The sequence below is a fragment of the Lissotriton vulgaris genome, chromosome 9 (assembly GCF_964263255.1).
Source record: "Lissotriton vulgaris chromosome 9, aLisVul1.2, whole genome shotgun sequence".
In the NCBI taxonomy this organism is placed as follows: Eukaryota; Metazoa; Chordata; class Amphibia; order Caudata; family Salamandridae; genus Lissotriton; species Lissotriton vulgaris.
Window position 1 is genome coordinate 441518156 of NC_141697.1, and position 14599 is coordinate 441532754.

Below are 14599 nucleotides of genomic sequence, written 5' to 3' on the forward strand. Positions count from 1 at the left end.
GCTGCGTTACATTATTTTACATAATTTGAATTATTTTATTAAGTGGAGCTGGAGCACAGAAATGTATACAGGGTTGACTTGTCAGCAGGAATGCTGACCAAGAGGTTCTCACATTTTCAGCATAAGCCAGCACTATTAATGCCAGAGAAATTGTTTGATAGGAACTAAGATCTCGGTGTGTTAACGGATGTCCAGGAATTGAGAAGAAATTGTGTAAAAGCAGTCAGAGAGAATCGTTTGATAGAACTGGTGAGGTGGCGTGGTTTTGACACTAGTGGTGTTTCTTTTCACTGTGAGTTCATGAGTTGAGGAAACCGCATGAGAGAGCCGGTGGCGCATTCATTTACAAGGGAGGACGATCCCTGCCTTCAGCGCCCTCCGGTGACGTCATGGAGAGCACAGCAATTAGCGGCACCGGTGCTCCTCTGCACAGAGCCCAGCTGGGGAGAAGAGGAGAGGGGTGGGTCGTGGGTGTGAAGTGTGGTGGGGAGGCGGCGTGAGACTCTCGCCTCGAGCTTCTGCACTGGAGAAGCCTCCCCCACCCCCGCACCCGGAGATCCGCACACTGCCTGCATTCTCCCCCCCCCCTCCACAGGAGGGTCTGGCATACACACCGTCTGGCACCCCACACCCCCCTCCACAAGAACACACACCATCAGCGCGTGCAACAGGAGGGTTCTCAGCGCCCAAACTTACATCCCTCAGAGTCCGCCGTCTACACCCGACTGCAGCACCTGAGGCTGCAGCTGGACAGTCAGCACGCACCCTGCCAGCTCTCACCACTCTGTCACACACCTCCCGCGCAACGTCACGCACACTGCCAGCCCTCCCCTCTCCCTGCACAGTCACACACCTCCAGCACCAAGTCATACACACTGCCAGCCCCCACCACCCTCACCCTACACAGTCACACACCGCCACCTCCTGCAGCACGCCATACACCAGCTGCCATCCTTCAACCCAAACGTATCTTTAGCCCCTGCTGTTCCTTCTGCGCACACACACTGCCTTCCCCGTACTCCACCATCCACGCACCGCTACCACCCCCACCAGAAACCGCACCTCCTACAGAAGTGTCTCAGCACGTGCCCTGCCTGCCCCCACACACCTTACTCCACGCACATCCACACACAGACCTCCAGCGCCTGCAGCTGTGCGGTCTCATCACACACTGTCCGCCCTCACACTCTCCCTTCCACACACTCGGGCACGACGGGCAGTAGGGGTACGTCCCATACAAACGCCACCAGCTCCTGTGCAATTCCTTTCTCTCCACAATGACACACACGCACACTGCCAACACTTGCTGCGGGGTGTGAGGTCCCACACTGCCCTCACACACACACTGCAAGCCGAGGCTCTGCTGCAGGGGCGAGAGTGGCAGCAGGCTCCCCCACAGCTTAGCTGCACTGCACCTTAGCAAGGACACACCCTGCAGTGTCAGTGCGGTGCGCACAAGACAAGGAAGGAGGCACCGGCTTTTGGGGCACACCTGCCTCGGGCGTCCACTGCTCACCCAGTGCTCGTCAGCATTTTGAGTATAAGTCCTGTGGATGTCACTTCTGAGTGCTGCCGGCACGTGCGCTGCTGTCCCCGCACCCGGGCTCACACTCTGGGTCCGATCCAGCCTCGCACTACCTTCCCTGCCAGTGCAGCCCGTCTGAATGCAGCGCCAGCAGCGCGTCTCTGCCTTTTCCTGCCTCCTCTGACGGGAGGCGCGTTGATTGGCTTCCCTCAGCCCCCTGAGCCCCGGTCTGGTGATTAAACCGTGCGAGGTGTGACTGGGAGCTGCCTGCGAAGTGCTTTTACGGTGTTCCCTGCATTACTTGTGTGAACTCTTGCCGCGCCGAGGGGTCTTGTGGATAAAGTGCGTGTGGAGATTTCAGCGCGGATCCGAGGCAGAGAGGCGGACCTGGTGACAGGTGGCTCCGGGAGTGGACGCACAGAGCCAGGGGTCCCCAGACCAACGCGGGCGAGGAGCCCTGAGCAGGGGCTGGGCTACCAATGGCTGTGTGTGGTGCGCCGCCCGCACTGCCGTCCCTGGGGACAGGAGCGCGCCGCAGCCCTGGAGGGTCACTATGAGTTCACTGGACAGGTGAGGAGCCCCCGGACTGCATGCGGATTGCGTGGTACCTCACTGCAGGAGCCCTCCTGACCCCGGGATGGAGGGGTGAGAGGTGAGCTGGGCTCTGTCCACCCAGAGGACCCCCCACACACAAGGGGAAGAGTGCTTTTGAGGGCATGGCCACGTGCGCCCCCCAGAGGTGAGGCCTCATAGGGGGGACTTTACTGTCCGGGAACGTCCAGGAGGGAAGGGGCCGGTGCGGATCCCCGCACATGAGTTCAGGATGAAAGGGTGAGCGCTGGGAGCCGGACCCGAGGCACCCACCACCGCAGCCATGGCTTTCCAGGAGCCCTCGGGGGACTCTACCAGCCCCACCTGCAAGCCCCCCAGCCTGCTGGACATCGGCGCCCTGTGCCTGGACTCCGAGATCATCTTCGGCTTCACCAGCCATCTCCTGAGGAGGAAGGGCCGGGTAAGTCAGCGCTGCCCACCCCTCTCGTGGCCCCAGTATTTTATCAGTTATGTTCATGTTGGGGAGGCCGGGGGGGGGGGGGGGGGGACAGGGAGTGTATTTAAAGCCCCCTCCCGCATACACATGCCTGTCACATGCCTGTCATCTGCCTGTATGTTGTCTGCCCCCCTTTTTGAAATTATAGAGTAGAGCAATTAAAATAGGAGACCTGGGGCATGGTCGGGTCTAACCAAGAAAGGGGGAACTTGTCCCCACCCTATGCCCCCTCCTACCTCCTCCCAAACACCCCCCCCCCCCCCTGTCTCTCGACTCCTCCTTTAAATCTTGTCAGAAAAGTGCGTTTCCTCCTTGAAGCACTGGGCGTGGGCAAGAGGTGTTCAAGTTGAGATTCCTTCCCCCTTTAATACTCGCACTGGTCCCCTCTCATCTCTGTAAGTGCCACAGCACACCGGGCATCATAAGTAGGGCGCCGGGGGGCACGCGGGAGCTCTTCCCTGACACCAGAAGGGCTGTAAAGCCGCAGCCTGCCCCCGGGGGCTAGAGGAGGCTGGGGCGGGACGCGCAGCCAGCGCTGAGTGCCATGAAATATTCAAGCCCCCGTGTGAAGAAGTGCGGACAGCATCGGGCTGACGCGGGAAGTGGAGCGAGCGCATCAGTCACCATCAGGGGAGTCCCCGGCCGCCTCTCCCCCCTGGCCAGCCCCGGGGAGGGGGTAATGAAGAGCTCGCGGGCGGGCAGAGAGCGCGAGCCGGGGTCTGAGCACCGCGAGGCCGCGCGTGCTCTCCATCGCCACCATCAGGCGCGCGCGCGAGCTCGTCCACACCGGCACCTGAGGTGGCGCAGCGAGGATAGCCGCCCGCCGGCCGCGGGTTCGAGCCCATCACTAGGGATGGTGGCCACGTATTACCAGCCCAGACACAAGTGTAATATTAAGAATTATTAGCGCGCAGCGCTATGTACTCTCTCTTCGTGTCCCACAACAACATCCTCTGAAGACATACTCCCTGGGGGGTAACATACTTCACTGATTTAATTTGCACAATACACGGCTGCAAACTCTTTGATATGACCAACCCCACTGGGCTACATGAAAGAATGGTATATGCATTATATGCTGAAAGAATGCATAGTGTAAATAAAGCAAATGTTATAATGATTTAAAATGTGTGAAATATAGCAGTGAGGATCAGAGTTATTCTCTGGGCGGAATACATTAAGATAAAAAGCGTTGGCTGGCCGAAGTAGATTTTTCCGACGTAGAGTGTCGACTTGCTCCCCATCTGCACTTATCGCCTGCAACACCACAGTGGGGCTCTCTGTTCATATAGTGATGTCCGAGTATTATAAATGCATTTGAGAACATACACCTTGCGAAAGGTAATCTCGCCTGTGACGCTAAAATACCCAAAAGCACATCACATCTCCTTTGATCTGCACTTTGAGGATCCAGAGATCACGAGAAGTGTGAAAGCTTAGTGTGTGTCACAAGACATACTAAGCATGAGCTCATTGTGTGAGATAGTAGAAGAGTGAGGGAGGGGACGCAGTGCGTGTGACGTAGGTAGTGGCGTGTAAGAGAGGGCATGATGCGCGTGTCATATCTCAGATTATTGCCGGTTGCATGGCCCACAGTCTGCCATTAGTACAGGAAGTCTGAGATCATAATGGGTTTGACAGAGCATAGCGAGCGAGCGCATGAGCGCATAGGATGGAGGGGTGTGAGGGGGAGGGCTGCGGCTGGCAAGCAGGGCACACGTAGACCAACACACATCACCAGAAGCTCCCAACCTGTGGCACTGCTCTTTAGTCAGCGTCGGACTCCTTTCTGTGTTGCGGGGTTGGGGATTGTCCAGCTGCCTTTTTGGGAGTGTGTGTGGAAGTGCTTGTGTGGCAGCAAAGTGTAGGTGCGTGTTAAAGCTCGATGAGTGAGACATAACTGAGGGCACGTTGGGGAAACGCAACTTACTGGGTTCAGCGTTCAAGTGAGGATTCACAGTGCACATGGCCACAGAGGAGCTCGTGGTGTCTGTGAGCCCAGAGGGGCAGGGTTTATGCCTGCCTATACCTGCGTGCCTCGCCTGTTAACGTGTGTGGGAGAACATGCGGCGCGTGCCAGTGGTGATTGCATGTGACAGACCATGGTCTGTGGAAGCCTGGTATATGTGAGAGCACATGGTATACATATTGGAAGTGTGTACATGTGTGTATGTGGGAGAGATACGGGTAGAGAGTGAGGGATAGGGAGGTGCATAGAGAGAGAGAGAGAGAGAGAGAGAGAGAGAGAGAGAGAGAGAGAGAGAGAGAGAGAGAGAGAGAGAGAGAGAGAGAGAGAGAGAGAGAGAGAGAGGAAGGACACAGAGATAGTGAGGGGCAGTGATGGAGTTCATTTCTTAGTGTGTGTCAGAGATTGGGAAGCCAGAGAGATGTGAAAGACAAGAGCAAGAGAGAGGGTGAGAGAGAGTGAGACAGAAAAACACATCAAAAGTGAGTGGGTAAATGAGAGAGAAAGAGAGCGAGAAAGAGCGGGAGGGAGAGACTTAAGAGAGAGAGAGAGAGAGAGAGAGAGAGAGAGAGAGAAACCAGAGGGAGAAAGAGTACTAGGAAACAGAGAGCGAAATAGAGTAAGGGAGAGAGAGGATGAGAGAGATGGAGAAGGCGTGGCAGAGGGAAAGTGGATGGGGAGACAGGAGAAAGGCGAAGGGACCGAGAGAGAGGGGGCGCGAGGGCGAGAAGGAAGAGAAAGAGTGAGAAACTGGAGAGATAAAGAGTACTAGGAAAAACAGAGAAAGAGAGTGTGTAAAGAAGAGACTGGGGATGAGAGAGAGGGAGAAGGTGTGGCGGAAAGAAAGCAGGATGGAGAGAGAGGGAGAACGAAAGAGAGACAGAAGGAAAGAGAAACGGAGAGAGAGAACGAGAGAGAGAGACGAATTACTGTAATATACAGAATAAAAGGTGCCTAAAGCTATGGATTGCATATGTGTGAAAGTGTGAGGCGTGTTAGAGGACCCATTGCACATGAGGGGGAAGGGACTACTCAAGAGCGCTAGTGGTTGCCGGAGCTTGAGCTGAACCTTGCACCGAGGAGCGTAAGATCATAGTATTGCTTGTGCCTAGAAGTATATTCTGAGGGCATCTTAGAGCAATGGGCGTGTCTATGAACATGTGAGCAGCTAGCATGCGTTTCTAAGCACAGGATGTGGGTGGTAGACTAGAATGGTTGCATAAACGAGAGCACTGCTGCACAAGCACACACTGCACAAGTGTTCGTGAGCACCCTGTAGGAACATTCCCTAAAATAGTGTGGAGGAGAACACTGGGTGTTTGTGGCAAGTCTTCCCCAGTTATACAGCCTGTAATGTGCCACCCATGCAGGCAAGCGCTGCAGTACTCCACACAGGGGTTCTAAGCACTGTATACATGTAACGCTATAATACAACATAATCCAGGATCTGGCCCAACATCCTTCTGTGTATCAGGGTTACTCCTCATTCCTCAGGTCTCTACAGGATGGATCTCATCCACCACTGGCTAGAGGCTTCCTAGTTTCCACCTCCGACCCCAGCTTATCCCAGAAGAGACCCTCTGTTTACTTCCTCTCACTGACTATTGTACACACCTTATGTAATTTCCAGTGCACCACACTGCTTTGATGTACCCCACGTAGGTGTGTATCATATCAATAACAAAGCATTATAAGTACAACATAGAGTAAGTGCTTACTTTTAGCTGGTGGTTTCCGATGCTCAGCACCTGCACTTAATTGTCAACCCTGACGCTTGTGACAGCCTACCACAAGGTGGCGCTGTCTGTTTAATTCAGAGATTACCACAACGACTGTTAAATATTAATTAAAAAAACATTGAAAATTGCCATTACTTGCCGCCCTAGCCATTCCTGTAGCAGCAGGGGCATGGAATAAGTCTGAATTGTCACACTTAGAGGAGTGTGATTGTTAGTAGTTATGTTGATACTATCATTGGCAGCATGGCAGAGGCAATGTGAGATGCAAGCTGCAGTGGCCTCTTGATATGAGCCCTGGCACTTTTTTTTTTTTTACAAATTAAGCACTGCCTAGAGTATCTGTTATTCAGAACGTGTGTCTGTGTGTGTGGGCGCACACCGCATGTGCTAATCTTGTGTGGCCAGTACCTGGAATGTCATCTGTACAAGTTCCTTTTTGGCTCCAAACGTTGCATTGTTCTTTCTATGTCCATTTGACATAAAGTAGGTCGTTGGAATTTGTTGCCATCTTAAGGCCGGCTTGCCTGCAACAGTGCGTTTTTAGTGGTTTCCACTAGGCCTCTCCAGGTGCCCATGCAGATAATGACAGCACTCTGATGTATTCCCATAGAACTGAACAACTCGCATGTGAGGTCAGAGTTCAGAGAGCATTGTGTGAGTGAGAGTTCAGGTGGTGTGCATGAGAGTGTTGGGGTTGCAAGAGTGAAAGCAGGCTATGTTTGCTAGTCAAGTGCATGCAGGTTTGTGGACTGTAACAGCCCATCAAGTACTTGATGTAAAAGCATACATGACAGGTATGGTAGTGAGGTATCCCTGTCGCCAGGCTTGGAAGCAAGACGGTCTTTGTTATCTCCTCACTTACCCTTCCATGACCTTTTGGATAGTGCTTTACACATGCTGAGGTTGGTCTGCAGGATTTAGCATAAATTAGATTACTCAACAGGGAGTATTCCTCAAATTGTTGAGCATAGTTCCTTCATGAGCACTGCTTGACTTCTAGTGGAAGGGAATGCAAAGGTCACACCATCTTGGGTGCTAGCCAGGTTCTCTGTTCACAAAGTGTAAGTGGGTATAATACCTTTGTAGGCAGCTCAAACACTACACAGAGATTCGATGCAAATGGGGGCCTTGCTAGGTCTCAGTACAGCTGTGAATGCCCTTGTTGTCAGTGACCAAGCACAGGCCAAACACATCCTCTCGTCCTATGGGACTCTGGTGAGGTTACACCACCTAATATGGCCACCACCAGATGCCACACCTACGTGTCTATTATTTCACAGTGTGGGCCTGATTCACAAAGGACCTCCGCACTCGTGGTGGAGGCCCCTCAGTCATTGGGTGCAGGGGTGGCTCTAGGCTCATGGCGGCCCTGGGCACGGAGCATAGGTAGGGGTTCCCCAGAAGAGGGGGTCCGGGCAGAGCGCCAAGGCCAGTGAAGAGGGGGAGGGGTCAGGGTGTTTGGAAGTGGAAGAGAGCCGGAGGCCGCCAAATCCCTGCCACGGGCCGCCACGCAAATATATATCCAATCTCAGAGGATTATTATATTAAGGATATATTGGCATGGTGGCCCCTGGGGTTTGGTGGCCCTGTGTAGGTGCACAGCTTTCACATGCCTAAGGCCGCCCCTGTTGGGTGGTCTTCGTAAGCGGGACGAAATCTCCGCATAGAGAATTCTCATTGCATAGAGTGCTGCGACAGCCCAACGACGGTGTGGCTTCTGCCACGAGCGTGGAGGCCCTTTGTGAATCAGGCCCAATGTGTCTTCTTCTTTATTGGCCAGCAGGTGTATGTGTTCCAAGATGTGGAGTGCCGGGAGTGCTGTGAAGAGTTTCTTTTTTCAAACAGATTGTGATTCCCATCAGTGGCAGTTGTGAAATGTACTTTTTACATTCAAAAGACATTAGCTATGGGGCTTCTTCTCTTTATGCATTTAAGACAAGCATAAAGTTGGAAGTGGAATGGGTATATACCTGGATGGGTAGTTTTTCAGACTCAACCAATAGATGACGGAATAATGCACATCGTGGGAATCTAGAAAAGAGCCACATTGTAAAAACCCTCTTGTCTTAGAAGGTTATCAAATGTTGGTACTTTTCCTGCCCTGTTGGGACATTTCCCCATAAGTGCCCCAAAATGTTCTTGTCTTTGAAGATATAAAAACTCTAGATTTCAGGAATGTTTGAAGTACAGATAAGTGTCAGTCCTCTACTCAGGGAAATGCCCGCTACACAACAGGCGTTACAATGAATGCAAACCATACAATTTGTATTCTTCATTGTGCCTCTATCTTTAGTACATAGAGCATGTTGAGGAACCAAAGATACTGTGAAAAGTAACATAGTTTGAGAGCCATCCACAAATGTATAGATGAAGCCAATCTTTTTGAAAACCCTAGTTTGTTTGATTAAAATTTGAACTTGTAAATAAACATTGAGTGAACAACTGCTAGGCTGGTGACTAGACCTTTTCCTCACCATCTTAGGATGACCGGTAGGGTTCTGTGCTCTTTGCATCTTTGTTGTGGCCAGGATATCATCCTTTAGTCGATAACACTTTGGGTCCACACATTCTTGGTTTATTTGCAGAAAGTTGAACCACAGGAATGAAATATGTTCGTTTTAAGATTGGGCGAGATAAGAAGATGAGGAGATGGCGCTGCGTGCAATGGGCCTAGAACTCAGTGAGAGGTAAGGAAAGGGCTGTGTGCCTAGAACTCAGTTAGTGATAAGGAAAGGGCTGTGCTGATTATGGGCCTAGAACTCAGTGAGTGGTAAGGAAAGGGCTGTGCCGGCAATGGGCCTAGAAATCAGTGAGTGAAAAGGAAAGGAATGTACAAACTATGGGCCTAGAACTGTTAGTGACAAAGAAGGAGCTGTGCTGGCTATGGACCTAGAACTCAGGGAGTGATAAGGCGAGGGCTGTGCTGGCTACGGGCCTAGAACTCAGGGAGTGATAAGGCGAGGGCTGTGCCAGCTTTGGGCCTAGAACTCACTGAGAGATAAGAAAAGGGCTGTGCTGGCTAATAACTCAGTGAGTGATAAGGAAAGGACTGTGCCAACTAAGGGACTAGATTCTGAATAAGAGGTAGGAAATGAGAAAAGGTTCTGCCTGCAATAGGTCTTAAACTGTGGGGTGCCGAAGAAACACCTTTTCTTATTAGCGGCCTAGAGCCTAGTAAGAAAGAAAGATCATGAGGCAAAGCTTTTCTTGCGATGGCATAGAACCCAGGAGGATGGGCAATGAATGGCTTTGCTTACTATGGGCCTAAGCCCAGTATCACCTTTGAGATGAAGTGGTGTATCCTGAGATTTAAAATCTGCAGACCCAGACCTCCAACCATACACTCCCCACACCTGCTGAAAGTGCACCCAGTTACTGACACCGCTCCCCACATATACCCCATCAGTCTTCCCGCCAAGCACTAGTCCACGTAAAACACATCTTCAAAGCCTCCCGTCGGACCTCCCCCTTTCCAAAGGGCTCACCAGTATGCCCTAAAATAATCTTCAGTGACCTCCATAACTCTCAAAATTAGCCCTCAAAAACGTTAGCAAACAGCCAGACATGCACATATTTGACACAAAGGGCCGTGTGCGTGACATGTCTTTATCATTGTTTCCTAATTCAAGTAAAGCGGCGCAGGGGAGTTCTGCTTGACTAGTATGAGAGTGGAAAAAAAAGAAATAACAGCTCATCTTGGTTTTATCCTTTTAAGTGAAAATATTTCTAAATTATTATAATGGCTCCATTTACTGCTCTCAATTAGGAAAAGCGAAGGAAACAAGTAGCAGAGACGAAGCAGCAATCTATAAAGTGGTTGAAATGAAATCGTAAAACTAAACTGCTAATAGCTGCCTCCCTACTGGGCCCATGGGTGATATTGAAACACAGCCTCAGTACACACAGCCTGCTCCAGCTTTGTCAAGACACAGATGCAGCCATCGACTACTAGCTGAGCAAGTGTGCCACACACTAATCCCCTTTCTTGTCCAGTAAACTTTTACTCGAATCACACACTACTCCACCATCACTAATGCTTGCACCCCTCCCCTGGCCAAAAAGTGTATTCTAGCTCACTTCCTTCTCTGACTTTGTTTGACACTCACCATAAACTATAGACCCTACCACGCTTCTTCCCCACCCCGTTTCAAATAAACCTTTCTTACACCCTTTCTTCTCCAGGGATTTATTGTTCCCCTGATAATCTACTCTCCACATACACAATGACCTACCGTCTTCCTTCCAACCCCCTTCTTCTAGCCCTCCCTTCTCCTGTACTCTTTTACTCCTCCAGTAATAATTCCATTGCCTCCTGTTTGGACCCTTTCCTCCATCATAACTATCTGTTCAAGTTCTTTCCTTCGTGGGTAGTATTTTTTCTCCAAATAGACTACTCCTTCCGTACACCTCTGCCCTCCTCTAAGAAGAGCCTTCTAAGTCTCTTTCTTCTTCTTCATTCATTGTTTATTCTCTTGTGGACTGCTACTCACACACACTGCCCCATCTCTCTCCCAACCCTCTCTTTTAGGGTCCCTGATTGCCCTGTAAATATTTACTTACCTGGTCGATTACGCCTACCGTTCGCCTGTCCCCTCCTCCTTCCACAAATCTCTTTTACCAATTTCTATCCCCAGTGGTATTTTAATCTCTGACAGGCACCTAACCCACCTCACCAATTCCCATCCCCTCTAAAATATCTCTTCTGCCCTCTTTCCCTCTGGGGTTATCGTTTACTCTCCTGATAAACTACTCTTGCTGCAAATCAATGCCTCTGCCACCTCTTCTTTTCAGACGTCTCCCCTAACCTGCTTCCTTCTCTAGCAATATTTAACTCTCCTGCTAGACTGCTCCTTCACCATGCCTCTGCCCCCTACTTCTTCCAAAAAATCTCTCCTAACCATAACTCTGCCAATGATCTTGTACTCTCCTGTTGGACTACGTCCACTCTACTTCCTCCACCTTCCTCTGCCCCCTCCTCTTCCCAAAGAAGTATTTGACTCTCCTTTCTTCTTCAGTTCACCTTTTAGTCTCCTGGAAGCCTGCTTATACTCTCTTCATAACGCCCCACACTCCCCACCCCCAATATGTCACATCTATAGGATGCTCCTAATCAAGTAAAACTGCATGAAAATAAGCAATCTTCAGAAAGCCTACAGAAAATAACATTACATGCTCAAGTCCCAGGCTGTAAAGGTCCTTTCTGCCTTGAATGTGTATGTTGTTTTCCTGCATAATCTCCAGTCTGCTCGGACAATGTGTCTGGAGGTGTTTTGTTTTTACATTAGCCCTCGTTATTTCAGCTCTCCTGATTTTATGATCCTGGCTCAAGCGCTTCACAGCGCTTTTCGTTATACGTTTGTAGGCACAGGGAGATTTGCCCAGAATGGGTCGAGGGCGAGTTGATTCGAACCTACTTCTTAACGTTGCAATGCAATATGTCGAGTGTCGACCTGGCCTCACCTCTGATGCGGGACAATAAGGGCAGAAAAAAGCTTTTTCTTTAAAGTTACCATATGAGTTCAAGGAGGAAAGTGGGGCCCTGGCGCTGCGTTACCACAAGTATAAAACACGTGACTTGCTTTATTGCTACAGCGCTATGCTACTTGATGGCTAATCCTGCTACAAATCCGCGGTAGTGCACCCTGCTCTGTCATCTCTTGCTACTTCGCTCGGCCTGACTGCAGTGGCCTCGATTAGTGCGGCTTGTCTCTCTTTCATATCTTGGCCGCCAGGTGGCGCTGCCGCACTGCTGAAAGAGCGCCTCTTCGCCGTGGAAGCGCAGGGCGGGCCTGAACATCCCCATCTCAGGACCAGCCCTTCTGATAAAAGGCTCTGTTTCTCGAAAACTGCACGCCCTTGCATTCTCTGGTGGGAGACAATTGCAGAGCAGTCCGCCACCTCGCCGAGTCGTTTTAAACTGGTCAACCCCATGTCACATCTATGTACAAACAGTCCATTTACATAGCAGGCACTGGATAAGATTTCCACTTGTGGTACTGTCCCGTGAATATGGTGACAGCAAAAACGTCAAACGCCTTGTATGAGTAAAGTGACATCACTGCTTTCACTTATCAACTGAAATCTGCAAACCACAGAGAGGGACAGTGTCGTGTGCGCCAACATTTGGAAAGATGACAGGGACATATTGCGCCTAGAAAAGAGTGGCTATCGTCCGAAGTTAACCTAAACTGGATGAAAAAAATGAACAAAAAGAGAATTGTGGGGAAAAGTTGAAACAAAAGTAGGAAAAATGTCGAAAAACGCCGAAAAATAGTTGCACTCCTAAATGGGAAATGGAATTTCGTTCACCCTTCCCAGGTGGCAATTTAAAAGTGCACGCCTTACCTACTCAAACAACAAAGAAAACTCGTGAAAAGTCCAGAGATCCTGAGAATAGGCATGCAGGCGTCAACACATTGGAGACTTGGGTTTTGAAAAGTCCTTATTATTTATTATGGCTCCAGCTGGAGTGTGTTCTCCGACAGACGGGGTCCCCCCTGCCTGGTGCTCCGCAGCCCTGGGCACTTCCCCGCTTGCGGCTGCGAGGGATGATGAAAGCTTCCATAAATCAGAGTTCCTCCCCAGCAGAAGGCTGGCTCGGCTCTCCCATTTCCGCCCTCCGCGGTGCACTCTCCCAGGCTCCCCTCCCAGGCCGGGCTTCGGGGCTCTTTGGGACGTGACTCCTCCCTCGCCGCCCTCCCCTGTGCCCCGAGCGGCTCAGACTCCGAGACCAAACTTTGTCTGGCTGTCTGGTGAGACACCATGGGACGCAGCACCCAGCCTCGGGAGCGTGGACAGCAGGCCGAGGCCAGAGACCCCACCGCAGCCCACAGGCCACAGTAGAGGGGGCGCCCATGCGGGGGGAGAGGGCGACACCTGGTCGGGACTGGCGTCAGCGACTGGACCTGAAAGAGGATGCCCGTCTCCGCCCCGGGCGCACTGGACTTCGGGCGCCGCGTCTGTGGGGTGAGTGTGGCACACTGCGCCATTCTGGCGCAAACTGAGGGAAGGCGTAGCGCTGTGCAATAACGGGAAAACCTAGCGCTGCACAGCTGAGGTGTGCTCATTGACAACCTAGAGCGCCCTCATTGGAGGCGAGCGAAGCCTGGAGCAGCATAGTGGAGTTGTGTTGGCATGAAACATGCTAAGCCCACATGAAAAGCGCGCCTGTGCCTAGGAGACTGGTGTGTGCGCTGGAAACCTACTGCATTCCAGTTGGAGGTGGGCGCACCGTGGGCGCAGGTCTGCTGAGATGTGCGCACCGACTGGAAAACCAAGCTCATAAGCGGACTGTAAACTTAGGGAGCGCATGGGCGTGGCTATCATTGGTGCAGCAGGTGCAGTGGCACCGGGGCTCACCTCTGACTGACTGTGGTGATGTGTGTGGACATTAAACCTGGGTTGGGTTGGGTTTTGGGGGGGGCAGGAGTGCATCTATCAATGGTGCAGTTGCACAAGAGCCCACTGCATAGGGGTCGCACTGCTGTTTGATTACGGCTCCCTTTTACTACCCATTTCCAGCTCAGAATCGGTAGGCAGAAGTGGGCGGTGGAATTGTCCTTCCTTGGGATGTGCGCATTGACTGAAAAATCCGGAGTAACCCTGATGAGGTGTGCTGCATTTTAGCCAAGCGAGAGCAGCGGAGGTCTTAATGGTGCAGCGGGTGCAGTGGGACCAGGAGTGCACACTGCTCCTTGATTGTGGCTTCCTTTTATTCCCCAGTCCAGAACCTGGAGTAATTTTAAGTACTTGCGTGTACGGCCCATTGCGCCTTGCTGCGCGCAGTGCAAAGCAAGCAGAAGGACAGCTCGTGTGTGCCAACTGACTGGGAGGCCGGGCGCAGCCCACCTGAGGCGCGCGGCCTGGAACCTATCGGGCCGACTGTGCGCACTGGAACCAGATAGGAGGGAGTGTACTCTATCGCGGAGATAGTGCGCCCTGGGAACAGAGGGGAAAGAGCTACCCTGAAAACCTAGCTCATCCTGAAGCGCTCGGCCTGGAAACCTGGGGGGCAGAGGGGGTGCGCACTGAGATCAGATGGGAAAGAGCGTACCCTGGAAACCTCGCGCAGCCACCCGAGGCGCGCGGCCGGGAAACCTAGCGCAAGGTTGTACCACTGGGAAGCGAGGGGAAAGAAAGGAGTGCACCCCGGAACTAGTACTGGCATTGGAGCTGGTGGTGAATGAGACCCCTAGCACAGCTATAGATTGTTTGCACCGGAGACCCAGTGCAGTCCAGCTGAGGTGTGTGCACGGACTAGGATATCTGGTATAGCTGTGAGTGTGCGCGCACTGAGGAGCTATCTCAGCTGTGCTGTGCGC

The 14599-nt window shown here is 51.8% G+C and overlaps 1 protein-coding gene across 3 annotated transcripts in view; it reads left to right on the plus strand.

Annotated features, from left to right (window-relative positions):
* Window positions 1-2294: 2294 nt before the first annotated feature.
* The window catches only part of KIF26A (kinesin family member 26A), a 245750-nt gene continuing 233445 nt past the window's right edge, over window positions 2295-14599 (plus strand). The window contains exon 1 of one of the 3 annotated variants that reach the window (XM_086937892.1): window positions 2295-2537. In XM_086937892.1, coding sequence (XP_086794018.1) covers window positions 2400-2537 — 138 coding nt within the window. In that variant the 5' untranslated portion in view covers window positions 2295-2399. Of the gene's footprint in view, window positions 2538-13010; window positions 13245-14599 lie in introns of those variants that run through there. The other 2 variants (XM_086937894.1, XM_086937893.1) reach the window with 2 other exon arrangements.